Genomic DNA, 13,933 nt, shown 5'->3' with positions numbered 1-13,933 from the left:
GTTATTTTGCTGGCAGCCTTTTGGAGATTGATATTACGCCTTTTTGGGGGAATACTCCGATGGACCTCCCTTGGAAGTGGTTGCCCGTAGATGTGCTGAGCCATCTGCGGTGTATGTGCATTAAGGAGTGTGATCACGGCTGTGATATCGCAGGTTTCTGTCACTTGCGACTCCTGTACTCCTGATTCCCGCCGTTGGATTTGGCGGAAGACGTGGTCGTCGCTGTCCCGCCACCTAGGAGATGTCATGTCAACCACTGTCCTGTCCGTCTTGAGCTGCATGTCCAGGAGAGCTATTGGCTCGTGAGGAGGCCTGTAGGGAGGAAATTGCCAGGTAAGACGTAATTATCCTGTGTTGTTCCCTGGAATTGATACCAACCCCTGAGTCTACCTGGACAATTTGTGTGAGATTGAAGAGACTCCTGTGCACTCCGTTGTACACGAGGATTTGTGTATATAATTATCAATCATATTTATATTTATTATGTCATGTTAAGCTGTTGGTATTAGGTTAGTTTTAAGTTTAGTACAAGCACGGTTAGGTAGGAGATTTAAGGTTTTCCTGTCTTTATTTTCTCTAGTCTTCCTTCAATCTTATTATTATAGGTTAGTGGTTTTGGGGCCCGTATCATTATTATTTAAGCCTTTCTTTTCTTTGTTAGGGTTAGTTTCTAAGTATTAGGTATCGTTGTGAGCCCGTTATTGTTATGTTTGTATTTACTGTTAAGTTTGCTCACAAGGCTTATTTAGTATTAAGTGTATTGTGTAATTAAATATTGTTCATTTTATTTTGGTGTTTGTTTCCACATTCCTCATACCCTGTGTACTTTCTTACTGCCTACAATCCCAGTAAGTATTGAAATTAAAGAACCTGTATTACGGCCAAAGGGTTCGTAACAAGATTGGCGACCGTGACAGGATCGTAGGCGGGTGTGCACAGAGTTTGAGTTTGTGGAGCAACTCTGGGATAGATTACAATATTTGATTTGGTTTTGTTGCTTGCCTTACTTCCCTGCTCCCCCCTTTGTAGGTAATTCATTATGGCAGACTTTGTTTTTGATCCAGCCGAATTTTTGGGGTCTTCTGACTGTATCATATATTTAGCCATCTTGAGTAAGGAGCATTTAAGGAGTTGTGCTCATTGGTTAAACATCTCTTTTAGAGCCACTGACACTAAGGCTCAGTTGTTGTTGTCTGTTGAGGCGATTGTGGCTCGTGGTATAGCCGAGGGTGAGGATTTGGCTAGAGATATGATTGGTGGAAGTTCTGATGAGGAGAATTCTCTTGATGAGGTCAGTGTTAACCCGGGGCTGTCACTATTTGAGGACCACCCTCGTACTGGTGTTATCTATACTGGTCCAGGTAATTTAACTGAAAAAACTATAGTTTCTAATAACCCCTTTGTAGCGGTAGAGCCAGATCCTGTAGAGTGTGTTGGGAATCCTGAAAATTTAGATCTTAGCATAATTTGTAAAAAATTATTATTATTGAAGGTACAATGTGAAGAGAATGAGAGGGCGAGGCACCATGAGTTGGAAATGGCTAGAATTAACTTAGACTTGGCTAGGTTACGAGCAAACCCTGACTTTAATAGTACTCCCACCAGTCCTTCTTCAGATATGTTTAACATAAGTGAGGCATTAAAGTTGGTGCCAGTGATTGATGAAGGTAATGTGCCGGAGTTTTTCAAGGCTTTCGACCGGGTGGCCACTAGATTGTCTTGGCCCACTGAGATGTGGACTGTATTAATTCAATACAGGTTAGTAGGTAAGGCCATTCGCCAATATAATGCTTTGGAAGAGAGTGTAGCCAGAGATTATAATAAAGTTAAGGCGTTGATTCTCAAGGCATATGACTTGGTCCCTGAGGCTTATCGCCTGAAATTTAGGAATTCTATGAAGCCCAATACTATGTCCTATGTGGAGTATGCCCATCTTAAGGAGGAGCAGTTTGACGACTGGGTAAAGAGTCGTCAGGTGGTCTCCTTCTCCTCCCTGAGGGAGCTCATGCTACTTGAGGAGTTTAAGAAAACTTGTAGTAAAGAACTCAGGATTCACCTGGAGGAGGATAAAGCATATAGCTTAAGTAAAGCAGCTCAGATAGCTGATGAGTTTGTGTTAACACACCGTGTAAGTAGTAATAGCTTTAGTCCCTCAGCCTTTAAATCCCAGTCTGCCAGTCCAAATAATAATTGGAGATCCAATAACCCCGTTAAAACAAAGGTTGAAGCTAGCATGGGAAATAACACGAGTGGAAGGAACACTCGGGTGTTTTCCCAGGGTAACCAAAGTTCTAATGATGTTGGTAGAGCTAGGGGAACCTGTTTTTGGCGTCATGAGCAGGGGCACTTTCAAGCTGGGTGTCCTGCCCGGATGAGGTATCTCCAGCAGAACGGAAGGGGAGGTAACAACGTTCCCGTATCTTTAATAGCCAATGCCCCTACTACCCCTAATACTGAAGTTGAGTGTTCCCCAGGACCTGAAGGAAGGGTTGTGATTAGTGGTAGTGGAGGTGAAATAAATCAATCAACTACTAGCTCTCCTTTATGACTTTTTGACAAATATATTTGGCCTGGCAGTTTGGTAATTGATAGTAAAGTTGTCAGAGTGAACATTTTGAGGGACACTTGGTCTGCTCGATCATTGGTCTTGTCAAGGGTGTTGAAGGATGTTGGTGTGAATTCTGGAAATTATGTGGTCCTGGGTGGGTTCCCTGATACAGTGGTTTCTGCACCTTTGGTGGAAGTAGAGGCAATCTTCCCAGGGTATCACAAGGTGACAGAATTGGCAGTGGTAGAAAAGCTCCCTATCCCGGGCATTGACGGCATCTTGGGAAATGATATGTTAGATGCCCAAGGTTATGAAATATTCCCAATAGTGTCTGTAACTGCAAGTCCTGTGGCAATTACCACTCGAACTTCTGCAAAGGCTGCTGCCGCCTTACAGAATGAGGATAATTTAAACTTTAGTAGTTTAGAGGTAGATGTAGAGAGACCCGGGTCAGTAGGTAGTGGTAGTAGTAGTTTTATAAATAAAATATTCAAACCTGATTGTAACTGTGTAAGCTTTATTGAAGCTCAGAAGGCTGAATTCAATTATGAATTAGGAGGTACGGATGATTTAACAAAAACCAGGTTCTGTGTGATTAGAGGTTTGTTGTATAGAGTTAGTCGTCTTGTGGATCACGGCTTGAACCAAACCTCTCGGGTAGAACAGATTGTGGTACCTTCAAAATATCAGAATGATGTCCTTAGTTTAGCTCACGAGGATTCCTTTTCTGGTCATTTTGGAGTTTGTAAAACTCATAGTAGATTGGCAAAATATTTTTGGTGGCCAGGATTGAAATCCTCAGTGAAGAAATTTGTAGGAAGTTGTGAAACATGCCAAATTATGGGTAAACCTAATAAACCTATTCCTAAAGCCCCTTTGCATCCAATTCCTGCCATTGGAGATCCATTTGCTGACTTGGTTGTTGATATGGTTGGGCCTTTGCCCCGAACTAAATCTGGGTTTATTTATCTTTTAATTATAATGGACAGAGCGTCTAGGTTTCCTGAAGCTTTTCCTATGAGGAAAATTACATCAAAAGTAGTGTTTGAGAAACTAATAGAATTTTTTTCCAGGTATGGGTTGCCTCGTAAAATTCAAACTGATTGTGGCACAAATTTTACGAGCAAAGTGTTTAAAGGTAAATGTTCTGAACTGGCTATTCAGCACATTACCAGTGTACCTTACCACCCAGAGAGTCAGGGCATAGTGGAAAGGTTCCACCAAACCCTTAAGTCTATTCTAAAAAAAGTACCGTTATGAGCAAGGCGAGGATTGGGATAAAGTTCTTCCCTTTGCTCTCTTTGCTATACGTAATCATCCCAATTCTTCCACAGGTATAGCTCCATTCGAGTTGATTTTTGGGCATAAAGTACGTGGTCCTCTAGAAATTTTCTATGAGTTGCTAGAGGTTAGTCATAAGAATGAATTGAATGTGGGTGAGTTCGTTGAGGACCTGAGGAGGAGATTATCTGCTGCCTGGAAATTTGCCCAGGATAATTTGGTGTTGTCTCAGGCCTCAATGAAGAGATATTATGATAAGAAGAGTAAAACACGTTCGTTTGAGCTTGGTGAGCTTGTTTTAGTTTTGAGTACAGACTCTGACAATCTTCTGGAACCTAGGTATAAGGGGCCTTGGAAGGTACTCCGGAAATTGTCTGATGTCAATTATGAAGTGGAAGCTCCTGGGACCAAACGAAAGTGTCGGATATTCCACATGAATAGATTGAAATCTTACACAGTTGGTAGACTTGATCCTCTAGCTATAGTATATGAGCCAGTGTCTCTAGTGTTAGACCACACATTAGAAGAACCAGCCGACTTGTTTTGCCAGGTATCATCAGATGCCCTTACAAGTAATATGCAAAATTTTGAAACTTTAGTAAAGGGTTTGGAGTATCTGGAGGATATCCAAAAGGATGACATGTTGAAATTAATATCTTCTTTTTCAGACTTATTTCAGGCCTCTCCAGGCAGAACGACCTTGCTCCAACATGATGTTGATGTAGGCAGTGCTTCCCCAGCCAAACAAAGTCCTTATCGATTAAATCCAGAAAAACGGGATATTGTCGAGAAGGAGATAAAGTATATGTTGGAGCATGATTTAATTAGACCTTTGGTAAGTCCTTGGAGCTCCCCTATTGTACTTGTTAAGAAACCTGACGGGCAGTTTCGCATGTGTGTGGACTACCGCAAGGTCAATGCTAATACAAAGAATGACACTTTCCCTTTGCCACGTATTGAGGACTGTCTTGATCGGATAGGACCTGCTAAGTTTATAACCAAATTGGATCGTTGAAAGGGGTATTGGCAGATTTCCTTAGCTGATAGAGCTTGTGAGATTTTCGCTTTTGTTACGCCCTTTGGGCTTTACGAATGTAAGGTAATGCCCTTTGGGATGAAGAATGCAGCGTGTACCTTTCAGCGGTTGATGAACAGAGTAATATGTGGTCTGGAGGGTACAGAAATTTATATAGATGATTTGGTTATTCACAGCAATGATTGGCGGACTCATTTGGTGAGATTAAAGAAGGTATTTGAGGCCTTGAGAGCCGCTGGTCTTGTAAATTTGAGTAAATGTGAATTTGGTAAAGCCAAGGTGTGTTATCTAGGTCACGAGGTTGGTTTGGGTCAGGTTACTCCTAAACAAGCTAAGCTCGAGGCTCTATTACATTTGAAAAGGCCACACAATGTTAGGGAGATCCGGAGAATTTTAGGTATGTTGGGTTATTATAGGAGATTTGTCCGAAACTTCTCTGACATTGCTCAGCCCCTTACTTAACTTTTGCAAAAGGGACAAATGTTTGTATGGTCTTCTCAGTGTGAGGAATCTTTTTTAAAATTCAAAACTGTATTGATGTATAACCCCATTCTAATGTCTCCTGACTTTCAGAAACCTTTTATTTTGGCTGTAGATGCCAGTGATGTGGGTATAGGTGGAGTACTTTTTCAAAGACATGAAGATGTGAAGTGCGTCCAGTATCATACTTTAGTCGTAAGTTGCTGGATGCTGAGAGAAGGTATTCTACCATCGAGAAGGAGGCTCTAGCTTTAATTCGTACCTTGGTTCATTTCAAACCATATGTTACCAATTTTTCCTTTCCTGTAGAAATTTGGACGGACCATAACCCTTTGGTGTTCATTGAAAGAATGAAAGGTTCAAACCAGAGGATTTTGCGTTGGGCTCTTCAGCTACAGGAGTTTGTTTTAAATATCAAGTATGTTAGGGGTGTTGATAATTGTATTCCTGACGCCCTTTCTAGGATGTAAGTCTGGTCAGTTCTCTACTCCCCTCGCCCTTTTCATTTCTCCTTCAGGGTTCGTATTGGAAGTAATATTTAAGGTGGTTAATTTTTTTTTTTATCCTATTTAAAATGAGTGTCGATTCGGGCTTTGTCTTGAGTCTGTTTCATTATATTGTGAGTTTTTCTTCACCTTATTTTTGCCTTGCAGGATGTTTTAGACCAAGTTGTCTATTTTTCCCTTGTAGGATGTTTTAGAGTAAGTTTTCTATATGGTTATTTTCTAGTATGTGATATGGTTGTGTGCTACTAAAAGAATTTACTCTATTTGAATAACATTTATTTTTGAGGGGGAGGAAGGTGTCAAATTAATGTAATTTATTGCTTGTTTTTCTTAAATCAGCCTTGTACTTTAGTTTTAAGTATATTCAGTTCAGTAACTATTTTTTATACGTTAACGTAACGTTCAGTGGTTTTGCTCGGTGATTCCTCCTCTTGTTGTTAATTGCCTAACTATCGTGTTAACGATTGTTTTTATTTTGTTTTCGAGTTGGAATGGAACTGTAGTGCAGTGAGTGGAGACCGGGCTAAGGCAGTTCGGGCCTGTATAAGCTTCTGGACGTACGCTATTTTGCTGGCAGCCTTTTGGAGACTGACATTACGCCTTTTTGGAGGAATACTCCGATGGACCTCCCTTGGAAGTGGTTGCCCGTAGATGTGTTGAGCCATCTACGGTGTATGTGCATTAAGGAGTGTGATCACGGCTGTGATATCGCAGGTTATTGTCACTTGCGACTCCTGTACTCTTGATTCCCGCCGTTGGATTTGGCGGAAGACGTGGTCGTCGCTGTCCCGCCACGTAGGAGATGTCATGTCAACCACTGTCCTGTCCGTCTTGAGCTGCATGTCCAGGAGAGCTATTGGCTCGTGAGGAGGCCTGCAGGGAGGAAATTGCCAGGTAAGACGTAATTATCCTGTTGTTCCCTGGAATTGATGCCAACCCCTGAGTCTACCTGGACAATTTGTGTGCTTCCTCGTATATCTGCTGGGAGATTGAAGAGACTCCTGTGCACTTCGTTGTACACGAGGATTTGTGTATATAATTATCAATCATATTTATATATATTATGTCATGTTAAGCTGTTGGTATTAGGTTAGTTTTAAGTTTAGTACAAACACGGTTAGGTAGGAGATTTAAGGTTTTCCTGTCTTTATTTTCTCTAGTTTTCCTTCAATCTTATGATTATAGGTTAGTGGTTTTGGGGCCCGTATCATTATTATTTAAGCCTTGGACATATTATGTCCATTCTTTTCTTTGTTAGGGTTAGTTTCTTAGTATTAGGTATCGTTGTGAGCCCATTATTGTCATGTTTGTATTTACTGTTAAGTTTGTTCACAAGGCTTATTTAGTATTAAGTGTATTGTGTAATTAAATATTGTTTATTTTATTTTGGTGTTTGTTTCCACATTCCTCATACCCTGTGTACTTTCTTACTGCTTACGATCCCTGTAAGTATTGAAATTAAAGAACCTGTATTACGGCCAAAGGGTTCGTAACAAGATTGGCGACCGTGTGCACAGAGTTTGAGTTTGTGGAGCAACTGTTCGATAGATTACAACATTTGATTTGGTTTTGTTGCTTGCCTTACTTCCCCCCTCCCCCCTTTGTATGTAATTCATTATGGCAGACTTTGTTTTTGATCCAGCCGAATTTTTGGGGTCTTCTGACTGTCTCAAATATTTAGCCATCTTAAGTAAGGAGCATTAAAGGAGTTGTGCTCATTGGTTAAACATCTCTTTTAGAGCCACTAACACTAAGGCTCAGTTGTTGTTGTCTGTTGAGGCGATTGTGGCTCGTAGTATAGCCGAGGGTGAGGATTTGGCTAGAGATACGATTGGTGGAAATTCTGATGATGAGAATTCTCTTGATGAGGTCAGTGTTAACCCGGGGCTGTCACTATTTGAGGACCACCCTCGTATTGGTGTTATTTATACTGGTCCAGGTAATTTAACCGAAAAAAACTATAGTTTCTAATAACCCCATTGTAGCGGTAGAGCTAGATCCTGTAGTGTGTGTTGGGAATCCTGAAAATTTAGATCTTAGCATAATTTGTAAAATAATAGAATTATTGAAGGTACAATTCGAAGAGAATGAGAGGGCGAGGCGCCATGAGTTGGAAATGGCTAGAATTAACTTAGACTTGGCTAGGTTATGAGCAAACCCTGACTTTAATAGTACTCCCACCGGTCCTTCTTCAGATATGTTTAACAGAAGTGAGGCATTAAAGTTGGTGCCAGTGTTTGATGAAGGTAATGTGCCGGAGTTCTTTAAGGCTTTTGAGCGGGTGGCAAACTAGATTTTCTTGGCCCACTGAGATGTGGACTCTATTAATTCAATGCAGGTTAGTAGGTAAGGCCATTCGCCAATATAATGCTTTGGAAGAGAGTGTAGCCAGAGATTATAATAAAGTTAAGGCGTTGATTCTCAAGGCGTATGACTTGGTCCCTGAGGCTTATCGCCTGAAATTTAGGAATTCTATGAAGCCCAATACTATGTCCTATGTGGAGTATGCCCATCTTAAAGAGGAGCAGTTTGACGACTGGGTAAAGAGTCGTCAGGTGGTCTCCTTCTCCTCCCTGAGGGAGCTCATGCTACTTGAGGAGTTTAAGAAAACTTGTAGTAAAGAACTCAGGATTCACCTGGAGGAGGTTAAAGCATATAGCTTAAGTAAAGCTGCTCAGATAGCTGATGAGTTTGTGTTAACACACCGTGTAAGTAGTAATAGCTTTAGTCCATCAGCCTTTAAATCCCAGTCTGCCAGTCCGAATAATAATTGGAGATCCAATAACCCCGTTAAAACGAAGGTTGAAGCTAGCCTGGGAAATAACACGAGTGGAAGGAACACTTGGGTGTTTTCCCAGGGTAACCAAAGTTCTAATAATGTTGGTAGAGCTAGGGGAACCTGTTTTTGGTGTCATGAGCAGGGGCACTTTCAAGCTGGGTGTCCTGCCCGGATGAGGTATCTCCAGCAGAACGGAAGTGGAGGTAACAACGTTCCCGTATCTTTAATAGCCAATGCCCCTACTACCCCTAATACTGAAGTTGAGTGTTCCCCAGGACCTGAAGGAAGGGTTGTGATTAGTGGTAGTGGAGGTGAAATAAATCAATCACCTACTAGCTCTCCTTTGTGACTTTCTGACAAATATATTTGGCCTGGAAGTTTGGTAATTGATAGTAAAGTTGTCAGTGTGAATTTTTTGAGGGACACTTGGTCCACTCGATCATTGGTCTTGTCAAGGGTGTTGAAGGATGTTGGTGTGAATTCTGGAAATTATGTGGTCCTGGGTGGGTTCTCTGATACAGTGGTTTCTGCACCTTTGGTGGAAGTAGAGGCAATCTTCCCAGGGTATCACAAGGTGACAGAATTGGCAGTGGTAGAAAAGCTCCCTATCCCGGGCATTGACGGCATTTTGGGAAATGATATGTTAGATGCCCAAGGTTATGAAATATTCCCAATAGTGTCTGTAACTGCAAGTCCTGTGGCAATTACCCCTCGAGCTTCTGCAAAGGTTGCTGCCGCCTTACAGAATGAGGATAATTTAAACTTTAGTAGTTTAGAGGTAGATGTAGAGAGACCCGGGTCAGTAGGTAGTGGTAGTAGTAGTTTTATAAATAAAATAATTAAACCTGATTGTAACAGTGTAAGCTTTATTGAAGCTCAGAAGGCTGAATTCAATTATGAATTAGGAGGTACGGATGATTTAACAAAAACCAGGTTCTGTGTGATTAGAGGTTTGTTGTATAGAGTTAGTCGTCCTGTGGATCACGGCTTGAACCAAACCTCTCGGGTAGAACAGATTGTGGTACCTTCAAAATATCAGAATGATGTCCTTAGTTTAGCTCATGAGGATTCCTTTTCTGGTCATTTTGGAGTTTGTAAAACTCATAGTAGATTGGCAAAATATTTTTGGTGGCCAGGATTGAAATCCTCAGTGAAGAAATTTGTAGGAAGTTGTGAAACATGCCAAATTATGGGTAAACCTAATAAACCTATTCCTAAAGCCCCTTTGCATCCAATTCCTGCCATTGGAGATCCTTTTGCTGAGTTGGTTGTTGATATGGTTGGGCCTTTGCCCCGAACTAAATCTGGGTTTATTTATCTTTTAATTATAATGGACAGAGCGTCTAGGTTTCCTGAAGCTTTTCCTATGAGGAAAATTACATCAAAAGTAGTGTTTGAGAAACTAATAGAATTTTTTTCCAGGTATGGGTTGCCTCGTAAAATTCAAACTGATTGTGGCACAAATTTTACGAGCAAAGTGTTTAAAGGTAAATGTGCTGAACTGGCTATTCAGCACATTACCAGTGTACCTTACCACCCAGAGAGTCAGGGCGTAGGGGAAAGGTTCCACCAAACCCTTAAGTCTATTCTAAAAAAGGACCGTTATGAGCAAGGCGAGGATTGGGATAAAGGTCTTCCCTTTGCTCTCTTTGCTATACGTAATCATCCCAATTCTTCCACAGGTATAGCTCCATTCGAGTTGATTTTGGGGCATAAAGTATGTGGTCCTCTGGAAATTTTCCATGAGTTGCTAGAGGTTAGTCATAAGAAAGAATTGAATGTGGGGGAGTTCGTTGAGGACCTGAGGAGGAGATTATCTGCTGCCTGGAAATTTGCCCAGGATAATTTGGTGTTGTCTCAGGCCTCAATGAAGAGAAATTATGATAAGAAGAGTAAGACACGTTTGTTTGAGCCTGGTGAGCTTGTTTTAGTTTTGAGTACAGACTCTGACAATCTTCTGGAACCTAGGTATAAGGGGCCTTGGAAGGTACTCCGGAAATTGTCTGATGTCAATTATGAAGTGGAAGCTCCTGGGACCAAACGAAAGTGTCGGATATTCCACATAAATAGATTGAAATCTTACACAGTTGGTAGACTTGATCCTCTAGCTATAGTATATGAGCCAGTGTCTCTAGTGTTAGACCACACATTAGAAGAACCAGCCGACTTGTTTTGCCAGGTATCATCAGATGCCCTTACTAGTAATATGCAAAATTTTGAAACTTTAGTAAAGGGTTTGGAGTATCTGGAGGATATCCAGAAGGATGACATGTTGAAATTAATATCTTCTTTTTCAGACTTATTTCAGGCCTCTCCAGGCAGAACGACCTTGCTCCAACATGATGTTGATGTAGGCAGTGCTTCCCCAGCCAAACAAAGTCCTTATCGATTAAATCCAGAAAAACGGGATATTGTCGAGAAGGAGATAAAGTATATGTTGGAGCATGATTTAATTAGACCTTTGGTAAGTCCTTGGAGCTCCCCTATCTTACTTGTTAAGAAACCTGACGGGCAGTTTCGCATGTGTGTGGACTACCGCAAGGTCAATGCTAATACAAAGAATGACACTTTCCCTTTGCCACGTATTGAGGACTGTCTTGATCGGATAGGAACTGCTAAGTTTATAACCAAATTGGATCGTTTAAAGGGGTATTGGCAGGTTCCCCTATCTGATAGAGCTTGTGAGATTTCCGCTTTTATTATGCCCTTTGGGCTTTACGAATGTAAGGTAATGCCCTTTGGGATGAAGAATGAAGTGTGTACCTTTCAGCGGTTGATGAACAGAGTGATATGTGGTCTGGAGGGTACAGAAATTTATATAGATGATTTGGTTATTCACAGCAATGATTGGCGGACTCATTTGGTGAGATTAAAGAAGGTATTTGAGGCCTTGAGAGCCGCTGGTCTTGTTGTAAATTTGAGTAAATGTGAATTTGGTAAAACCAAGGTGTGTTTTCTAGGTCACGAGGTTGGTTTGGGTCAGGTTACTCCTAAACAAGCTAACCTCGAGGCTCTATTAAATTTGCAAAGGCCACAGAATGTTAGGGAGATCCGGAGAATTTTAGGTATGTTGGGTTATTATAGGAGATTTGTCCGAAACTTCTCTGACATTGCTCAGCCCCTTACTCAACTTTTGCAAAAGGGACAAAAGTTTGTATGGTCTTCTCAGTGTGAGGAATCTTTTTTTAAAACTCAAAACTGTATTGATGTATAACCCCATTCTAATGTCTCCTGACTTTCAGAAACCTTTTATTGTGGCTGTAGATGCCAGTGATGTGGGTATAGGTGGAGTACTTTTTCAAAGACATGAAGATGGTGAAGTGCGTCCAGTATCATACTTTAGTCGTAAGTTGCTGGATGCTGAGAGAAGGTATTCTACCATCGAGAAGGAGGCTCTAGCTTTAATTCGTACCTTGGTTCATTTCAAACCATATGTTACCAATTTTTCCTTTCCCGTAGAAATTTGGACGGACCATAACCCTTTGGTGTTCATTGAAAGAATGAGAGGTTCAAACCAGAGGTTTTTGCATTGGGCTCTTCAGCTACAGGAGTTTGTTTTAAATATTAAGCATGTTAGGGGTGTTGATAATTGTATTCCTGACGCCCTTTCTAGGATGTAAGTCTGGTCAGTTCTCTACTCACCTCGCCCTTCTCATTTCTCCTTCGGGGTTTGTATTGGAAGTTATATTTAAGGTGGTTTATTTTTTTTTATCATATTTAAAATGAGTTTATCGATTCGGGCTTTGTCTTAAGTCTGTTTCATTATGTTGTGAGTTTTTCTTCACCTTATTTTTGCCTTGCAGGATGTTTTAGATTAAGTTGTCTCTTTTTCCCTTGTAGGATGTTTTAGAGTAAGTTTTCTATATGGTTATTTTCTAGTATGTGATATGGTTGTGTGCTACTAAAAGAATTTATTCTATTTGAATAATATTTTTTTTTGAGGGGGAGGAAGGTGTCAAATTAACGTAATATATTGCTTGTTTTTCTTAAATCAGCCTTGTACTTTAGTTTTAAGTATATTCAGTTCAGTAACTATTTATTTTTCAATATTAAACTTACCCGATAATCATGTAGCTGTCAACTCCGTTGCCCGACAGAATTCTATGGAGGGATACGCCAGCTATCACAATACTAGAAGGGGGTGTACTTACCAGCGCCACCTGTGGCCAGGTACTCAATCATTTGTTGTTGACACCTCCTCAATTATTCCTCTGTCGTGCTTCCGGCTAGACGTTCTGGGATACGCTTATGGTCTTCGAGTTTATTCATGGATATTTGGTGAAGTATTCTCTTAGATTAACGGCTGTCGCTTTACTGGAATCCTTTTTATATTAGCTAGATAGCTTTTATATAAATACTGGTTAACGGTTAATGAATTTTTGCTTGTTTTTGGATCACCCTTTGGCTAACTCTTTGAAACAAGATGTCTGACGTTTCGCAAGCACCCTCCCATAGACGATGTAGGTCTTGCAATAGGCGTATTCCGAAGGCCTCGGTAGATCCTCACACCGCTTGTTCTGACTGTAGGGACAGGCCCTGTCTATTAGAAAATCGATGTGAGGAGTGCACCGGACTTTCGGAATTGAAATTTGTCCGTCTTTTAAAATATTCATCTAAGTTAGAGAGAGGTAGAGTTAGGAGAAGTTCTTCTCACTCTTCTATGTTTTCCTCTCCTCATGATCCCCTACCTTTTCCTACCCCTGTAGTGGCTACCCCCGAACCTACTGTGTGCCCTCCGCCTGATATGTCAATTGTTTTGCGTGCTATTCAGGCTTTAGGAGATAAAGTAGAATCAGTGGTAAGTGACCATAAGTCTCTGATGGCCGAGGTTAAAGAACTGAAGGTCAAGAGTGCAGTGGGTGGAAATAGTGCCAGTGCTGTGACGAGTGCTAGTGTCGGTGCAGTGCCAAGTGCTAGTGGTGCCAGTGTGGTGCGTGAGGATTTTTCTGTGCGAGCCAGTCGTCCTCCCAGTCCGGGACCTCTTGCAAGCTCCCATGCCCAGGGGAGAAGCAATGTCGAAGGGCTTAAGGGTTCGACAGGCCTTGTTAGGCGCACAGAATTATCCTCGGTGGTTGCGGGCGTGTCTTCCTTAGACCGTCACTCCCACCTGCAGACGATTGAGCCCGTCTTCTCGTCCGCTGATCAACTAGCAGGGAAGAAACGTTGGTCTCAGGTCTCGAGACCGCTTAAACGTAGAGTTCAGTCAGCGAGTGCTCAGCCAGGTTGCAGTCATTGGCTCAGCTCTGACTCGCCTCAGTCATCGGTCGACTGTACTCCGCCCAAGAGGAGTAAGGTTCTGCCTA

The 13,933-nt window shown here is 41.5% G+C and overlaps 1 protein-coding gene across 1 annotated transcript; it reads left to right on the top strand.

The window, feature by feature from the left end:
- Positions 1-4,943: 4,943 nt before the first annotated feature.
- LOC137653839 (uncharacterized) lies at positions 4,944-12,443 on the top strand. Its single transcript, XM_068387489.1, has 8 exons — positions 4,944-5,144; positions 5,999-6,046; positions 6,566-6,714; positions 7,591-7,790; positions 8,372-8,975; positions 9,087-11,695; positions 12,090-12,246; positions 12,434-12,443. The coding sequence occupies exons 1-8, from the start codon at positions 4,944-4,946 to the stop codon at positions 12,441-12,443; spliced, it is 3,978 nt and encodes a 1,325-aa protein (XP_068243590.1).
- The last annotated feature ends 1,490 nt before the right edge of the window (positions 12,444-13,933 follow it).

Source organism: Palaemon carinicauda, chromosome 14 (genome assembly GCF_036898095.1).
Source record: "Palaemon carinicauda isolate YSFRI2023 chromosome 14, ASM3689809v2, whole genome shotgun sequence".
In the NCBI taxonomy this organism is placed as follows: domain Eukaryota; kingdom Metazoa; phylum Arthropoda; class Malacostraca; order Decapoda; family Palaemonidae; genus Palaemon; species Palaemon carinicauda.
This window is presented reverse-complemented; position numbering and strand designations above follow the sequence as displayed.